General features: G+C 43.8%; 1 protein-coding gene across 2 annotated transcripts in view; it reads left to right on the forward strand.

The window, feature by feature from the left end:
* Positions 1–3,092: 3,092 nt before the first annotated feature.
* WBP1L (WW domain binding protein 1 like) overlaps positions 3,093–18,255 on the forward strand; it is a 61,042-nt gene continuing 45,879 nt past the window's right edge. Inside the window, exons 1-2 of one of the 2 annotated variants that reach the window (XM_047073381.1) lie at positions 3,093–3,231; positions 16,524–16,576. In XM_047073381.1, coding sequence (XP_046929337.1) covers positions 16,547–16,576 — 30 coding nt within the window. In that variant the 5' untranslated portion in view covers positions 3,093–3,231; positions 16,524–16,546. The remainder of the gene's footprint in view (positions 3,232–16,523; positions 16,577–18,255) is intronic. The other variant, XM_047073380.1, reaches the window with a different exon arrangement.

Raw genomic sequence — 18,255 nt, forward strand, 5'->3', positions numbered from 1 at the left:
AAACGAATAATCCAGTAAAAAAAAAAAAAAAAAAAAAGGGCAGGAAAAGGCATCTGGCTGGCTCAGCTGGAAAAGCATGGACTCTTGATCTTGGGATTGTGTGTTCAAACCCCACGTTGGGTAGAGAGTATTTAAATAAAATTAGTTTTGTAAAAAAAAAAAATAGGCAGAAGACATGAACAGACATTTCTCTGAAGAAGACATACAGGGGTGTGTGGGTGGCTCTGTCGTTTAAAGTGTCTCGACTCTTGATTTCGTCTCAGGTCATGATCTCATGGTTCTTGGGTTTGAGCCCTGTGTCGGGTTCTGTGTTGGCAGTGTGGAGCCTGCTTGGGATTCTCTCTGTTTATCCCCTGTGGCGCTCTCTCTCTCCCTCTCTCTCTCTCTCAAAATAAGTAAACATTAAAAAAAATTTTCGGGGTGCCTGGGTGGCTCAGTCGCTTAAGCATCTGACGTTTTCAGCTTAGGTCATGAGTTCCCGGTTTTGTGGGTTCAACCCTATGTTGGGAGCCTGCTTGGGATTGTCTTCTCTCTCTGCCCCTCCCCTGCTCGCACGCTCTGTCTCTCTCAAAATAAGTAAAATTAAAACAAAACAGAACTCATAAATTCATCCTTTTAAAGTGTACAATTCTATGGGTTTTAGTACATCCAGAGTTGTAATCATTATCACTAATTTCAGAATATTTTTACTACTCCCCAAAGAAACTCTGTACCATTTGGCAGTCTCTGGATTCCCTTCATCCTGCACCCCCTTGAAACTCCTTATCTACTTTCTGCCTTTATGGATTGGCCTATTCTGGACTTTTCATATAAAGGAAATCATACAGTTTATGGCCTTCTGTGTCTGACTTCTTTCATTTAGCATGATATTTTCAAAGTTCATCCATTCCATAACATGTGCAATTTGACTTTAGCTAATTTCTGAGCAGAAAAGTCTGCGTCTCTGAGCCAGCTTCCTTAGGATAGGAGATCTGGCCTCCGCTTTGCCCATTTCCAAAGGCAAATAGGAAAAAAAGTACCAGAGCAAGCCAGAGCTTGGAAGCAGTCCCACACTGATGTTCTTTCAAGAATTGACAACCTTCTCCTTTCCTTCCCAGCTCCTTAAACTTCCTAGCATTCCTCCTCCTTTTATAGACAATCGCTCTTTTGGAAAAGTCTGAAGTTTGTAGTGGCTACAGTTTAGAGGACTTTAGAGAGTGCTCCCTCAAACTGCACCTCAGCTCCATTTTGCAAGACCTCTCTGCTTCTCTTTGAGTTGGCACCTGTGGGATGTCAGAAGCGAGGTGATTAGGGTGACTCAAACACCTTCGTGTGAGAAGTGTTAATCCAGACAGGTAGGGTTTAGTGTTTGTCTCATGCAGCGGCTCAGTGTAAGCTTTCAGGTAAAGAAAGGGAAGTTAGGACAAAAACCTCCTGTGTTTGCTAAATTGAAATTAGCATCCTGATGATGATACCTGGCTTTTATATAGGAAGGTTTCTAAAACCTTGAAGCCAGGACTGAGACCCTGTGCTGTGAAAATAATTTGGCCTGTGCCTAGTACTGAATCTTTATTTCTCCCCTAGGGAGCTTGATTGTAGTATGGATGAATTTCTAAGACATTTGAGATTGGCAAAAACACTTGTTACCTTTTGTAACACTTGGGAAAGTAGGATCAAGATAGAGGCAGAACCAATCTCTTCACTCTTATCTGTTTCCCACTTTGCCGCCATTTAAGCCAAGAACAAACTCCCTGTGGGCTCAGCCATGGGCTAGACTAGGCCAGGCTACAAAATGCTTTGGCAGGATTTTGAGAGGAAATTGGCAGCTACAGGAATCTGGCCTCTCTGGCATGGTTCTTCACTTGTTCATTTATTTTACGAACATTGTTGGACTCACGGTTGGGCTTTGTACAAGATGTTGCAGGGATATCTTAAAAAAAAAAAAAATTGTAACACCCGGTGTGCCATACAAAAAGCTGTGAATTTAGTGGTAGGGGCCAGCCAGCAGATACTACAATCAGACACAGTGTGTTTTAGTGTTATGGGAATCCAGAAGAAGAAACAAGGGAGGGGGTGGGAACTAGAAGTTCCCCAGCACACCGGGGCATCTCTTAAAAGAGTTTGGTGTAAGGGGAATGTGTGGGGAAATGCAGTGGCAGATGAGATAAAAAGAAGTAGGCAGGCATCAGGATACAAGAGAGAACCCTACTGAGTAGTTTGGACTATATATTCCGTAGGTAGTTGAAGTATTTCAAGAGGGAAAGCCGTAAGACAGTATGTCAAGAGCGCACTTGCTGTGGCGTGCGGCAGGCATTCGAGAGGGAAGAATTGGCAACTAGGGCCAGCAGGGAGAGCATTTGTGTTTAGCCAGAAGATGAGAACACGGACGGAAACAATGGGAGTGGAATTCAGAGCGATTTCTGAGGTAGAGTCAATAGAACGTTGTCCGTGGAACTTGGGGTGACACAGCACCGTGCCTCAGGTAAAGGTATTATTTCACAGAGAATTCACACGGACCTAACCTACCACTGGGCGATTTGAGCCAAGGTACCAGGGCTGTGCTTCAAAACAAAAAACGTCAAAAGACTTTTAGGCTGCAATTGTTTTCTTCGTTAGGAGTACCACAATTTATTTTCCAATACTCTTCAGAATTACCATACCCCTCTTCGCTCTTTGCAGAAGTGTAGAAATCTAGTACTTCCGCCACGCTTAAGATGGCTGCATCCGAATTAGACTTTCCGATGTTCGTACCAGAGGGCCCCGCCCCCGGATCGGAGCTCCTTCCGCCACTCTCTGTGGCGTGGGGCGCGTTTACACCGCCATGCAGCACTCAAGATGGCCCGGCTTCCTCCTACTTTTCATTGGCTGGCTCTCTCAGGTCTTCCGTCTCCACTGGGAGGGTGAAGGGGCGGAACTTCTGCTTGATCGACAGCTATTTTGGTCAATAGACGAAGGGCAAGAGCCCGTGAACCGCTGGAACTGGAGAGCCTGCCCAGTGTGTGGGAGGGTGTTTGGGCTGGGGCGGGGTGGAGCAGAGCCGGAAGCGGGAGGGGAGAGTGAAACAGGAAAAGAAGGGAAGAAGGAAGAAGAGGGAAGAGGAGGAGAGGGAGGAGGAGGAGGGAGGTGGCGGCGCCGTGGCGGAGGAGCAGGAGCAGGAGGGGGATGGAGAGGAGAAGGCTCCTGGGTGGCATGGCGCTCCTGCTCCTCCAGGCGCTGCCCAGCCCCCTGTCAGCCAGGGCTGAACCCCCGCAGGTAAGGGGGAGGGGGCGTCCGGGCCAGCCTGGGGGCCTGGGGGTCGTCGAGGCCTGGCTGGAGGGGGCTGAAGACGGCGTCGCTGCCTGGCTGGAGGGGGCTGAAAGAGTGTCGTCGTCAAGAGTTGAGGGGTCCCGAGAGTGGCTCCCGTGCCTGGAGTGGACAGGCTCTAAGGGGGCGTCGGTGTTTAGCTGAGGGACACCTGTTTTGGTGTCAGGGAAGTGGCACAGGCATGGTGCCCAGTGAGTGAGGGACCTCTGCGAGAGCTGTTAGGTCAGATGGGCTGGGATGACCGTGACTGGGTAGTGGGGCCCGGCTGAGGCGTGGGGGGCGCATTCGTGCCCCCGCGTGGAGCCGGTCTTCAAGCAGTAATGCAGTGTGTACGTGTGTGCGGGTAGGGGTAAGTGGGTTATTGAGCTGGCCTGTGAGGGAAGAGGGGCTGAGAGGATATTTATTTCATACTGGACAGGGAAAAGTTCTGAGCGTATCTTGGCTCCATTTTTAATGTGTTGGAGGCAAAGGGTTGGAGGCCGGGCTCTTGGAAGGCCTGTGGGATGGAGTAGATCAGGACCCTTCAGGAGGAGGGCACACTTGAGCTGTAACAAGCTCTTGCTGTTAGGCTGGCTGGCTTGGGAGAGCCAGCCACTGATGCTGATCTAGGCCAGTTCGGGGCTTTTGAGCAAAGGGTGGTGCTGATGCCAACATGGGCAGCAAATGGAGCACCCCAGCTTTTCTTGCTGGGTGGCTTGCTTTTTATCCAGGCAGAGAAGCTTGCTTGTGCCGATTCCAGCTCCGGCTGGCATTTCGAAACCCTAATGGGAGTGTTACTCCTGGTGCCAAGTTGGGTGGGGTGCAGTAGGGGGAATCACCCCTCCTTCCTTTGCATTTGGCAAGGCTTTACCATTCTATTTTCTTCACTTTCTGTTCTCTTCCCTGTCTTTTTCAGAAGAGAATAGACACGCGCTCACTTTCACACATGGCATGATGGCAGAGTCTATCCAGCTTAGCACTTGAACTTTGCGTTGTGATCAAGAGTAGAAGCCGAGTGCCAGCAAAAATACTATCTTTGCCCTAGGAGTTTATGGGCTTCCTTTTTACATATACATCTTGTTTTGCCCATTAGTATCCCTTATTTTATTTTTTTATTAGTTTTTTAAGTTTGTTTATTGAGAGAGAGAGAGAGAACAAGCGAGCGAGTGAGCATGAGTGGGGGTAGGTGCAGAGAGAGAGGGGGAGAGAGAATTCCAATCACACAGCTCAGAGCCCGACGTGGAGCTCAAACTCAGGAACCACTAGATCATGACCTAAGCTGAAATCAAAAGTCGGACTTAACAGACTGAACTACCCAGGCACCCCAGTATCCTTTATTTAAAAAATTAATTAGTTTTTAAAATGAGGTGAAATTCACCTAACATAAACCATTTAAAACCATTTTACCATTTTAAAGTGAACAATTCAGTGGTGTTTAGTACATTCACAATGTTGTGCAACCACTACATCTAGTTCCAAAACATTTTCATCACTTGAAAAGAAAACCATCTACCCATTAAGCAGTTCCTCCCTGATTTCCCTTTCTCCCAGCTCCTGGCAACCACCAATCAGTTTCCTGTCTCCATGGATTTACCCATTCGGGATATTGAAGAGAAACAATTTGTGATATTTTGTGTCTGCTTTCCTTTAACATCATGTTTGTGAGGTTCATCATGTCACATGATTACATGTTACACATGGGTTACGTGTTATACATCGTAACATGTACCAGTACCTCAATCCTTTTTGTGGCTGAATGATACTCCATTGTATGGCTATACTATACCACAATTTGTTATTCATTTATCTGTTCAAGTGTCTTCTTTCCCGTCCTCCCCCACCCCCCCAACCTATTTATGTACATTTGAAATAACATGTGAAAGGAATAGAGCTCCTTTTCTTGCCCAGTATATTCCCTTTTCTAGGGCTGGGACCTTTCCATTTTAGGGTTTGTTGCAGTTCTTCCTTGTCCTAGTTAAAATCATAAACTGGCAGGAGAGATATTTTCTTTGTTTACTGGAAAAGTTAGAACCCTCAGGACTGGTGAAGTTAAGAAGTATACAAGTTGACACAACAAAATATACAAGAAACTGTTGCTTTGCCTTTGCGTCTATTTCTGTAAGTAAAGAAAGGTCATTCTCAATATCCAGTAAATAACATTGCTGGTGGAGGGTTGATTTAAGAACATTGCAGCCTTAGATGGGTGCCCTAGGCCTGTGGATGCTTCACCCGGCTGGAAGAGCAGTGGTGGGCCTCCTGAGTTGATGGTGGGAACCGGATCTACTTCCTTGGCAGAGGATGGAAAGTGGAGGTTCCCACCAGGTCATGGAAGCCTGGGAGATGGTGAGAAGATGTGGGAGGGGAACTTCAGTATCATGCCAGTTTATCGATCACAGTCCGTTTTCTTGCCATTTCTCTGCCACTTCCAATACTTATTTTGGGGACAGGGTGGCTTTTGTACTTTGTTCCATTTGGGTGGATCTCGTGCTGACCAGCAGCTATTATGTGGTTACAGTTCCTGCAGAGAAGAGAAAGTGTTTTGTAATGAGTGGGCTCCCTCTTCCTGACCCTCCCCCCACCCAATACTCCCATCCCTACCTCATACCCTTGTCTCTTTCTGTCCATGAATGCTAGATATCTATAGTGAGATTTGTGTTTTGAATTTTAACCTTTGGAATGGAAGTTACCATATAATTATTAACTCTGAATCCAGCACTGTTTAGTCAATTTGTTTTTTGTTTTGAGGTTTTTGTTGATTTTTGGCTTGGAGAAATCAGTAAAAAAAAAAAAAAAAAAAAAAATCCGAGACCATTTTGGCATAGGACATACTTCAGGTACTCACTGTCCTTATTTCAACAAGTGGCTTCCAGCTAACTCTGAGTCAAGGAGGACTCAGCTGTACTCATTTCGTATTGAACATGGTGTGGGTATCTTATTACATTATTTTTCCCTTGAAATGCCACTATCAAATACAATCTTTTTTTTTTTTTTTTTACATATGTATCTAATATCAGAAATATATGGCATTAAGGCAGCTTACTTTCCCTGTTACCAGCTCTCCACTGGAATTGTCATTTCTTGTCATCCTGGCCCAGGAAAGTTAACAGCCTAGTTTACTTCTGAGATTGGGAACTTGGACTTGACTCTCCTATAGGTTACTGTGACTCAGATGTCACTCCTTAAATCCATAAAGAGTTAAAAAAAAGCCGTGGAGTTGCCAGACTGAGACCTTGGCATTTGTCTCTTCTAGTTAAATACTGGTTGAGATACATAGAGTTCATTTCTTTCTATTGTTGGTTAGATTCAACTAGAACAATCTGACTATTACTTAAAGTTTGGGGTGCCTGGGTGGCTCAGTCTGTTGAGCGTCCGACTTTGGCTCAGGTGGTGATCTTGTGGTTTGTGGGTTCGAGCCCCGCGTCGGGCTCTGTGCTGACAGCTCAGATCCTGGAGCCTGCTTCGGATTCTGTGTCTCCCTCTCTCTCTGCCACCGCCTGCCCCCCCCCCCGACTCTGTCTCTCTCTCCTTCAAAAATAAACATTAAACATTTTTTTAAATAAAGTTTTAGTAGAAATGTCTTTTTCCGTAAAGCCCCCCAGCTAAGGGTCTGGGCACAAATCTCCAGAGACACAGTCCTTACCTTTCCTCTGCCATTTTTAAAACTTTGAGTTGGGGGTCCTAATTCCTGATTTTTTTTTTCTTACCTCACCTCTCCCCTGCCTCACCAACTTGGCCCCAGTTTTCAGTTCAGAAGGCTTAGTTCACTTTCTTTCTTAAAAACAGCATTTCAGTGTGATTACCATCATTTCTTCTTAGAGAATAGTGGGAGATGGAACGTCCAGACCCTAATTCCCTGTCCCTCATTTTCTTAGTCTGTTTTATATACCAAAGTGAGCATTTGTCTCAAATCAACACCTTGAGTTTCTGTAATTCTACTTTCAGTAGAATTCAGCAACCATTTATTGAAATGTCTGCTCTGGGGCTGGGAGCCCTCAGATGAGTAACTGAATACCAGTCCTCAAGGAGCTGGTAATCTTTTGGGAAAGACAGGTAACACACACAATGATTTGTAACCCAGAGGCATCAGTGCCCTAAAGGATGTGCACACAAAGGACAGTGGGAACAGTTGCTTCTGCTCCTGACAGGGGAAGGTGGGATTTAGGAAAATCTTCACAGAAGAGGCATTTGGACCAGGCCATAAAGGTTGATAAAGATACTTAGGATCTGCATGGACCAGGAAGGGGGAAAAGTCTATTCCGGCATGGAAAAGTGACAATGGAGAATGCGTCTGGAGGTGGCACATAGTCTGTGGTAGAAGCTTCCTTTATGTGGGTGTAGAGGAGGGTGACACTTGAAAGGTAGACTGTGGTCATGTGGTAAGGAGGCCTTTTATCCATTCATCCAAGCAGTGTGGTCTAGAGAACTTTCCGTGATGGTAGAAATGATCTATATCTGCGCTGTCCATTTTGGTAGCCACTTAGCCACATGTGACTATTGGGTACTTGGAATGTGGCTAGGATAAATGAGCAACTGAATTTTTAATGACATTTAGTCTCTTATAACAACTGTATTGAGACATAATTAATATGCCACTAGATTTGCCCTTTTAAAGGCTTTTTAGGAAGTCATAGAATCGTGTGACCATGTACTATCTAATTTAGAACATTTTCATTACTCCAAAAAGAAGCCCCATAAGCCATTAGCAGTCCCTCCCCATTTCATCCCTACCTCCCACAGTCCCTGGCAACCACTAATGTATTTTCTGTCTCTATGGACTTGCCTATTCTGGACATTCCTTATAAATGGAATCATACAGGGGCGCCTGGGTGGCGCAGTCGGTTAAGCGTCCGACTTCAGCCAGGTCACGATCTCGCGGTCCGGGAGTTCGAGCCCCGCGTCGGGCTCTGGGCTGATGGCTCAGAGCCTGGAGCCTGTTTCCGATTCTGTGTCTCCCTCTCTCTCTGCCCCTCCCCCGTTCGTGCTCTGCCTCTCTCTGTCCCAAAAATAAATAAACGTTGAAAAAAAAAATTTTAATAAAAAAAAAAAAATAAATGGAATCATACACTATGTGGTCCATACACTGTTGGCTTCTTTCACTTAGCATCAGGTTTTCAAGATTTGCCCGTGTTAATATATCAGTATATCATTGCATGTATCAGTATTTCTTTCCTTTTTATAGCCAATTAATATTTAGCTATATGAATGGGCCACATTTAATTTATCCATTCGTCAACTGATGGACATTTGGGCTGTTTCCACTTGTGGACTGCTTTGAATAATGTTGCTGTGAACATGCATGTGCAAGTTTTTTGTGTGTGTAGACCTAAGTTTTCATTTCTCTTGGGTTTATACCTAACAGTGAAATTGCTGGGTCATATAGTAACTATATGTGTAACCTGTTGAAGAACTGCCAGCCTGTTTTCCAAGACTGGTATGATATTTAATTTTAAGTAATTTAAACTAAATAGCTACATGTGGCTACTGACTGCTTAATAGTCCAGATAGAACAGCTTTCCAGTGTGGGAGTAGTGAGGTATAGTCCAACACAGTGGTGAGATCATAGGCTCTGGGGGCAGACCACCTGAGATCCAAACCTGACTCTTACACTTATATCCTTGAGCTAGTTCTTTAACTTCTCTGTGCCTCAGTGTCTTCGCCTATAAAGTGGGACCAGTAATAGTACATACCTTATAGATTTGCTGTGAGGTGGACATAATGTATCAATATCAAGAATAATTATCACTACTATTATCATTTTTGGTCCCCAGGGTGCATTCGGTTGTTGGTAAGTTAGTATCAGCTCTCAAATTAAGTTCAGAAGCTGAGATTTGGGGAGTTTGAAAGTGACTTCCTTGATTCTGTTCCATATCTGAGTTTGGTTTTGTCCCTATAGGAAATGTTCATGGTGAACCTGTATGTTTAGGGTAGTAGTTCTCAATTGGGGATAATTCTGCCCCTTCCTGAGGACATTTGTCAGTGTCTGGAAACGTGTTTGGTTGTCAAAGCTTGGGAGTGCTGCTGGCAGCTAGTGGGTGAAGGCCAGGGATACTGCTTAACCTCCTGTAACAAAGAATAGCACCCCCCCCCCCCCGCCCCTGCAACAGAATTGTCTGGTCCAAAATGTCAGTAGTGCCAAGGTGGCCAGGCGCCGGTTTTGTGGTACCTGCTATCCCCATATCAGCTCGTGCTCATTATCACAGGGTTTGAGGTCAGCCTTCCTATGAAAGAGAACACAGCTTTGTAAAGTGTATGAAATAACCTTGACAACAGATTTTAGGTGGGACAGTTGACAACTTTAATATCCTGAATCTTGATACTCTCAGATTTGTTAGCATGTTGCCAGTCGGCCCTGCTTTGTCAGAGAAGATCAAACATTTGGAGAAAAAAGATTTTTTTTTAGTTTGTGGTTCAGTAAGTGGGTGAGCCTCCCTTATTCACCCAGTCTTAAACTTTCTTTCCTCTTGCTTTGGTTTACCCTTGTGGTTTCATTTTAAGAACGTGTTTGTTTTCACCCCAGTGATAGCCTGATGGCCAGTTCCTTTCTATTCTCAGCGTCCTCCATGGTTCCATAACCAATCTGGACGGAGTCATGTTCTTAGAACTTTTTCCTTTTCCCATGCCATGTATTGGTTTTACTCTCATTTCTGGCCCCATGAACACTGGTTTGTTGTCACACACTCAGCCTGCAGAAACCATTAGGTATTCTCAGGGTTGCCACATGCTGACAGTCCTGGACCTGAGGGTGACTGTGTGGCCTCAGGAGAAGCCTTCTCTTTCAAGCCCCCAGGATGCAGTTCGTCTGTGGGTTTGGGGCACTAGTTGGCAACACTGTATGCATACCGTGGGTATCTCAGATAGCTTTGGATGAACAATTCCAAATGCCGTTTGAATGCCTGGCCGTCCATTCTCCTAAGAGCATCTCTAGCTTCCCTGCCGTAAGTTGTTGGAGCTTGAGAGACCATCAGGATCCAGATGCAGTGGTGTGGGTTCATTCTTTGCCCTATAACTCCAGTTGTGGGCACCAATCCCACTATAACTGCACAGACACTAAGATTCCACTGAGTGACAGGGAGCAGTGACAGTGGGTCTTTGTGACCTGTCTGCTTGGTGGCATACAACAGACAGGTTGAGGTCTGACTTATGGGCACCTCCCTTTTGGACCATCCTTTGTATTTCCACCAGGTGGAGCAAAGTCTGGCCAAAAAACTGCATGCAATGTGGAAACCACAAACAAAGAAATATCAATAAATCCAGAACATTGCAACCTGGGAGGGAGGAAAGGGGAAACAAATTTCATCCTATTGAATTCTGTGGCTTGTTGATACAAATTTGGACTTTCCCAGTGTGGGAATTAAAGTAGGTCATGGTCTCAGACTTGTAGATCGCCAATCTTGCATGGACTGGGTTTTTGGGATACTCTCGCTTACTCAGCTACATTCCCATAGCTTAGATTTATTTACTTTTGGTTTTTTTCTTTCCATACTTTGTTTTGTGGGAAAATAGATGAGCTATGTATCGTCTGTTCCTGGTGCCATCATCGCCCTCAGAGTGCCTTGGCTAACTTTTGATTCATGATCTTAGGTGTTTTAAAGAATTTAATTTAAACTTGTTTTGGAAGAGGTAGAAGTGAATGTAAGACGTTGCAAGGATACTTGTGGCTTGGAAGGGTGGATCCTAGAGTAAAGCTATAAAAACATGTCTGTTTTGATTTTTAAATATCAAGCAAGACAGATCTTATGTGGTAACACTGTGTTATTACACATTCTTGTAGATCAGAGGCATGTGTTCATGGAGAAAGTATTCATGTTTTTCAAAATCCTACAGGCTGCTTTTTTGTTCACCATTTCCAAAATTATCTTCCTCATCTAAAATTCTACCTGGCCATTCACTCCAGTTATATTAAAATCCAACCAAACACAGAAACAACAGAAAAGCCACAACTTAGTTTATTGATCAGATCTAAATTATTTTTCCCTCTTAGTGATTTATTTGGGAGAGAAGGTTAATATTTGGCTTTCTACACTGAGATGGTGGGAGCATTGTAGCTCTTTGGGATTTGACTATAGAATTGAACAGTGTAAGAAATTCTTCCTGTGTACTTCTTTCTTTTTATTTGGGTCCTTTGTCTTTAAATATGCAAATCTCCTTGCTGTGTTTGCAGGGATTTGGGGGAAAGCAGAAAACCTGTACCAGTCTGATTTGGCATAAGGACCACTATGGCTTTCTTTCCATTTTCCTTCCTTAGATCTGATTGCTGCTTTTCTTTGAGCTTTAAGGTGCCTTTTACGTTTTCACATCAGTTTTTTTTTTTTTTCAACGTTTTTTTATTTATTTTTGGGACAGAGAGAGACAGAGCATGAACGGGGGAGGGGCAGAGAGAGAGAGGGAGACACAGAATCGGAAACAGGCTCCAGGCTCCGAGCCATCAGCCCAGAGTCTGACGCGGGGCTCGAACTCACGGACTGCGAGATCGTGACCTGGCTGAAGTCGGACGCTTAACCGACTGCGCCACCCAGGCGCCCCCACATCAGTTTTTAATTACACAAAAATAACACATACTCTAACAATGGTATACTTACAGACAAAAATGCTTAGAGTAAAAAGTGAAAGTTTATGGTTTGGTGTGTGTTTTGGGTGGGTTTTATGCTTATGCTGAATGTTTATAGATATAGTAATAGTTCATATATATATGTAAGTAACTTCTATATATAAACATAAAATTATTAATGGATGGTGTTCCTTATTTTTTCATTTGTTTTTATTTTTTTGTTTTTTATATATGTATTCTAATGTTTATTTTTGAGAGAGAGAGCACAGCGCATGCATGCGTGTGTGCATGTGAGAGTGGGGGAGGGACAGAGAGAGGGGGGCATAGAGGATCCAAAGCTGTCTCAGTGCTGACAGCAAAGAGCCCAATGCGGGCCCAAACCCATGAACTCTTGAGATCATGATCTGAGCCGAAGTCGGATGCTTAACCGACTAAACCACCCAGGCGCTTCTTCATTTGTTTTTAAAACAAAAATGGCATACTTTGTATGTGGTACTTTACAACATGCATTTTTTTTCATCCTTCATGGACTTCTTTCTATATTGCATATATACCTCTGACTTTTAAAAAATTACCTATATGTTAATTGCTTTAGACCATGATTTAGTTAATTACTCCTTCATAGATGAACATACATTGTATCCATTTTTATGATTTCACACAGTGTTATAGTGAACATCGTTATATATATATTTCTTCCTGCAGTTGTGCTAGATTTCTAGAAGTGGAATTGAGGATTGTGGGGTTGTAGGGTATGTACATTTGAAATTTTGGGTCGATAGTGCCACATTGCTCTCCAGGGTGGTTGTATGAGTTTATAGCCCCATCAGTAGGGTATTCAAGGGCTCATTTCCCCACACGTGTGTAAGCAGAATTTCTTCATCTGTGCCCTCTGTATATTCTAGAAGATGTGCCTTCTGACAACACAGGCACGTGGGGTACATTTCAGTTTTCTTTCTTGAAAGCCTTATATAGGTCTCTGATTTGCTAAGCTTCCAGTCTCCTCCCTGTGTGCTGTGGAACAGAATTCACTCTAGAGCAGTGTACCTGGAGCTGGAGAAGCATAGCTATGCCTGCTCAGGTGCTGAAGGAAGTGGTTTATAGTCCCCTGGAAGATGTCAGGTAGGTGGCTTGGAACCGTTTGCCAGTTGCTGTGTGGCACACAAGTCTAACCAACCACCCTTTCGTGGTGGTCATCCTAGGAGAAGGGATACTTGGAAGTATCTTCACTGAGAGTGCAGACTCTGGAGCCACACTGCCTCCATATACCCTTAGGCTAGTTAATTGACTCAGTTTCCTCATCTGTAAAATGGGATAATAACACCTAGCTTATAGGGTTACTGTGCGGGTTAATTGAGTTATTGTACTTATAAATTGGGTTAGTACTTATAGAGCACTTAGAACGGTGCCTGCTACATAGTAAGGTAAATATTAGCCTATATAATAATAATAATAATATTTAATTATTAGTATTACATATAATATATAATTTAATTTTTATTATTTAATAACTTAATTATTTAATTATTTTATTATTATTATTATTTTTATTTTTAAAGCTTTGGGAGGCGTTAAGGCTTCTTATCCCCTGACTGACCCAAGATCTGTTTCCAGTGGAGGAATTTAAGAGTATATTTTAGTAAGCCCCTAGTCCAAAAGGCATGTGACTTCCATATCACCAGCCTTGGCAGTCTGATGAGAGGTGTTTTTCCACCAATTGTTTTCTTTTTTTTTTTTAATTTTTTTTTTTTAACGTTTATTTATTTTTGAGACAGAGAGAGACAGAGCATGAACGGGGGAGGGTCAGAGAGAGGGAGACACAGAATCTGAAACAGGCTCCAGGCTCTGAGCTGTCAGCACAGAGCCCGACGCGGAGCTCGAACTCACGAACTGTGAGATCGTGACCTGAGCCGAAGTCGGACGCTTAACCGACTGAGCCACCCAGGCGCCCCCACCAATTGTTTTCTAATGATAAGTAGGAAGTTGTTTATTCTTAGAGCAGGTAAGTTGGAATATACACTATTATCCTGTTTTGTACATCACTGTGCCCTCCTGAATGAGGAAGCGTGGGGTCACCACCAGCAAAGAAGTGTGCCTTGCCTTGGGTGTGGGAGTTGCAGTTGGACACCCGCTCTGACCGCAGTGCTAGACCACATGCAGGTCTGTATGCTCTCTGCACACAGCGTCCTGTCCTGAGGTGTACTGTACTTCCTGTTCTGAGGTGAGGATGGTTTCTGAGGCTTTAAAAAAAAATAATAACAGCTTTATTGAGCTACAATTCACCTACTGTACAGTTCACCCTCTTAGAGTGTATAATGCAGTGTTTTTTAGCATGTTCACAAGATTGGGCCGCTGTCACCACTATCTATTTCCGAACGTTTTCGGGGAGCCTGGGTGGCTCAGTCGGGTGAGTGTCAGACTCTTGATTTTGGCTCAGGTCATGATCCCAGAGTCATGGAATTGAGCCCTGTGTTGGGCCCATGCTAAGCATGGAGCCTGCTTAGGAATCTCTCTCTCTCCTTCTGCCCCTTCTCTGCTTGTGTGCATGTGTGCACTCTCCCCCCCCCAAAACAAAACAAAACAAAACAAAACAAAACAAAACAAAAACCCAAAAACAACCCAACAGAACATTTTCATCATCCCAAAAAGAAACCCTATATCAGTTAGTTCCCTTCCAAAGACCCCCCCGAACCCCAGTCTACCACCCACTAATCTACTTTCTACCCCTGTGGATTGTCCCACTTTGGACATTTCTTGCAAATAGAATCTTAACACCAGGTAGTGTTTTGTGAATGGCTTCTTTCACTTAGCATAATGTTTTCAGGGTTCATCCATGTTGTAGCATGGGTTAGTACTTTCTTCCTTACCATTAATATTCTATCGTATGGGTACAACACATTTTATTCATCCATTGGTCAACTCATAGACATTTGGGCTTTTTCCACTTTTGGGCTTTTATGAATAACGCTATGAACATTGGTCTACAAATTTTTGTGTTGACATATGTTTTCACTTTTCTTAGGATATACCTAGGAGTAGAATTGCTGGTCATGTGAGAACTCTGTGGCAGTTTTTTTCAAGAACTGCCAGACTGTTTTCCAAAGTGGCTGTACCATGTTACATTCCCCACTAGCAATTATGAGGGTTCCAATTTTTCTACATTGTCTCCAATGCTTGTTATTGTCTGCCTTTTCTCATCATAACCATCCTAATGGGTGTGAAGCAGTATCTCATTTTGGTTTTGATTTGCATTTCCCTAATGACTAGTGATGTGGAACATCTTTTCATGTTCTTATTGACCATTTGTGCATTTTCTTTGGAGAAATGTCTGTTTAATTCTTTGCCCATTTTAGAGTCCCTTTTCAGACTAAAGGGAAACAAGTCTTCTTATGGAATCCCAGTGAGTGACTGTTGAGGGGATTTTCCTTTAAATTAGACTTTCCTGGGGCTCTGGCATTCTACCATGCTATCACCTATTCTCATGACCCTGGACCAGTTGCTTAACTTCTCTGAGTTGGCTGCTTCCTCCTATCAGCATTGCCCAGAGAAGGCTTTGAGGCAGCCATTTGTGTGATAAGGGGCCCATGTGGCCAAAGAAGTCTGCCTTCTCTCTTGGAGAGTCACAATGAGTGTGCTTTTACAGTTAAGCCTCTGAGGAGTCTCACAGTTAAGAATCTGTATGAGTCCCTTATCAGATAAATGATTAGCAAATATTTTTCCCATTCAGTAGTTTTTGTTTTGTTTTGTTTTTCACTTTCTTGATGGTGCCCTTTGAAGCACAATTGTTTTTCATTTGGGGGAAGTCCAGTTTATCTATTTTTTTTCTTTCATCACTTGACCTTTTGGTATTCCTTAGTTCTTTCAATTGCTCTGTAAAGCTTAATATTACTTTGGGTCAAGAGCAGACACTGTTTAGAATAGAATCCATTAGATACCTTTTTTATGGAAAGTTTTGAGCATGTACGAAAATAAAGAGAATGGTGTAATGAACCCCCATGTTCCCATCACCCAACTTCAGCCATTTCTTGTCGTGGCCTGTCTTATTTTGTCTATATCTATTTTCACTTCCATTCATGCCCAGTGAAGTTATTTTGAAGAAGACTGCCGACTTCATATCATTTTGGCCATGAAGAGTTCCATTTGATTCTCTAAAAGATAAAAGAATTTTGTTGCTCAACATAACCACCATACCATTTTACACCCTAAAAAATTGACAATAATTGCTTAGTGTTATAGGATGGACTCTTGCACGTGAGAATTTAAATTAGATCTGGAGGTAAAAATGCCACTTAGAAAATTCAGCTAATATATGACAGTTCTTCGGTTTTCGTAAGTAACCAGTCCTCACAAAGCATTCCACTGCTTTAAAAAAAGTTGTTCCCCAAGAACACCCTTCAGTCCTGTGGGTGTCAGAGGTGTTCTTCCAGCTACAGCTTTCACTTGACCAGGTCTTGTGGTGGAGTTACGGTCATGGCAAACCCTTTTCCCCCCCCTTCAAAACTTCTTTGTCATCTTGTCACGGTGGATATCCGTTTCTAACCTCTCCCCAGTGTGTATAAAGTGAAAGATTAACTTAGGACTTTTGCCCTCAATTTCTAGTGTAGGGAGAATTGGGGGAAAATCCTACTCTTATCTGAGATTGCACAAATGTTCAGAGAAACTTGGGAAAATGAGGAGACCTGTCAGCTCATTTTCTCCTCTTTCACCTCTCCAGGGGCCTAAGCCGCATGTCCCCGCATGGCCTGGCTGACTATGCCTGCCCTCAAGGTACAGTACTGGGGGGTTCATAGCAGATGAGCAAAGCTGCTGAGGGAGAAATGGAACATAGGATTTGGAGGCTGACAGATACCATAGTGATAATGATGCTATGAACAGATGCTCAGTAAGAAAGAAAGGCTGTGCTGTTTGAAATGTAGGAGATTTCAGGTTGAACAGTCTTCTTAACTGTGAGACTCCTCACAGGCTTAACTGTAAAGCCCATGCATCGTAAGTCTCCAAGAGAGATGGCAGGCTTCTTTGACCACATGGGCCCCTTATCGCAGAAATGGCTGCCTTGGAACCGTCTCTGGACAGTGCTGATCAAGGTAAGCAGCCATCTCAGAGAAGTTAAGCAGTTGATCTAGGGTCAGGAGAATAGGTGGTAGCACAGGAGAATGCCAGAGCCCCAACAGAGTCTAGTTTAAAGGAAAATCTCCCCTTGGGTAGTGTTACTCACTGAGGTTCCATGGGAAGACCTCTGTCCCTTCAGTCAGAAACCCTAAGTCCGGGGGCGCCTGGGTGGCTCAGTCAGTTAAGTGTCTGACTCAATCTCTGCTCAGGTCGTGATCTCAGGGTTGTGAGTTCAAGTCCACATTGGGCTCCGCACTGGGTGTGGAGCTTGCTTTTAAAAAAAAAGAGAGGGGCGCCTGGGTGGCTCAGTCGGTTAAGTACCGGACTTCAGTTCAGGTCATGATCTCACAGTTCGTGGGTTTGAGTCCCATCTTGGGCTCTGTGCTGACAGCTCATTGCCTGGAGCCTGCTTTCGATTCTATGTCTCCCTCTCTCTCTGTTCCTCCCCTGATTGCACTCTGTCTCTCTGTCTCTCAAAAACAAGTAAATGGTCAGTGCACATTTTCAGACATTCCCTGTATTGTCTGGCAAGTGGGAATAGTAAAAACTGTCTAGCTCAATTTAAAAAAAAAATTTTTTTTTAATGTTTATTTTTGAGACAGAGAGAGACAGAGCATGAACGAGGGAGGGTCAGAGAGAGAGGGAGACACAGAATCTGAAGCAGGATCCAGGCTCTGAGCTGTCAGCACAGAGCCCGACGCGGGGTTCGAACTCACGGACTGTGAGATCGTGACCTGAGCCAAAGTCGGCCACTTAACCGACTGAGCCACCCAGGCGCCCCTGTCTAGCCCTATTAACAACTGATGTAAGGAACAACTAAAATGGATGTGAAAGTAGTTTATAAACCTTGAATTCTACAAGGATGATGATTTATTGTGTCTTTCAGCGCTTAGCGCCACCTTTTCTTCAGTATTGAGAACACCTTGTCCGGAATGTGCATCTTGAATAAAGTGAAAGACTTTGGAACAATGGATATAAGTACAAAGATACGGGTGCCTGCTAATTTTTTTCAGGAAGGGCCTGTGGCTTGCACTGACTTTCCTTTTTGCCATGATGGGGGATGCTTTCTCAAAGGCACTTGTAGCTTTTCTCTTCCTAAGCTTTAGGCCTATATTGTAGCATATCTCTGCCTACTTCTGCTTTGCTCTAGTGCTCCATGGTTTGGACGCTTGGGTCAAGGTGGTTTTGAAGTAGAGTCACTTACTGTTGTCATCCATGTTGCCTTACTCTTTGTGGCCTGGGAGTACCGGGTTCAGGTGTGGCCTGTGGTCAGGCATTATATGACGAAAGGACCAGAGGATTTATCTGCTGTGATACCCTCTCCAGTTTCACCACCC

The sequence above is a fragment of the Lynx rufus genome, unplaced genomic scaffold, assembly GCF_022079265.1.
Source record: "Lynx rufus isolate CCGP_SWC_20201006 ecotype Redwood Valley unplaced genomic scaffold, mLynRuf1.p SCAF_11, whole genome shotgun sequence".
Taxonomy (NCBI): domain Eukaryota; kingdom Metazoa; phylum Chordata; class Mammalia; order Carnivora; family Felidae; genus Lynx; species Lynx rufus.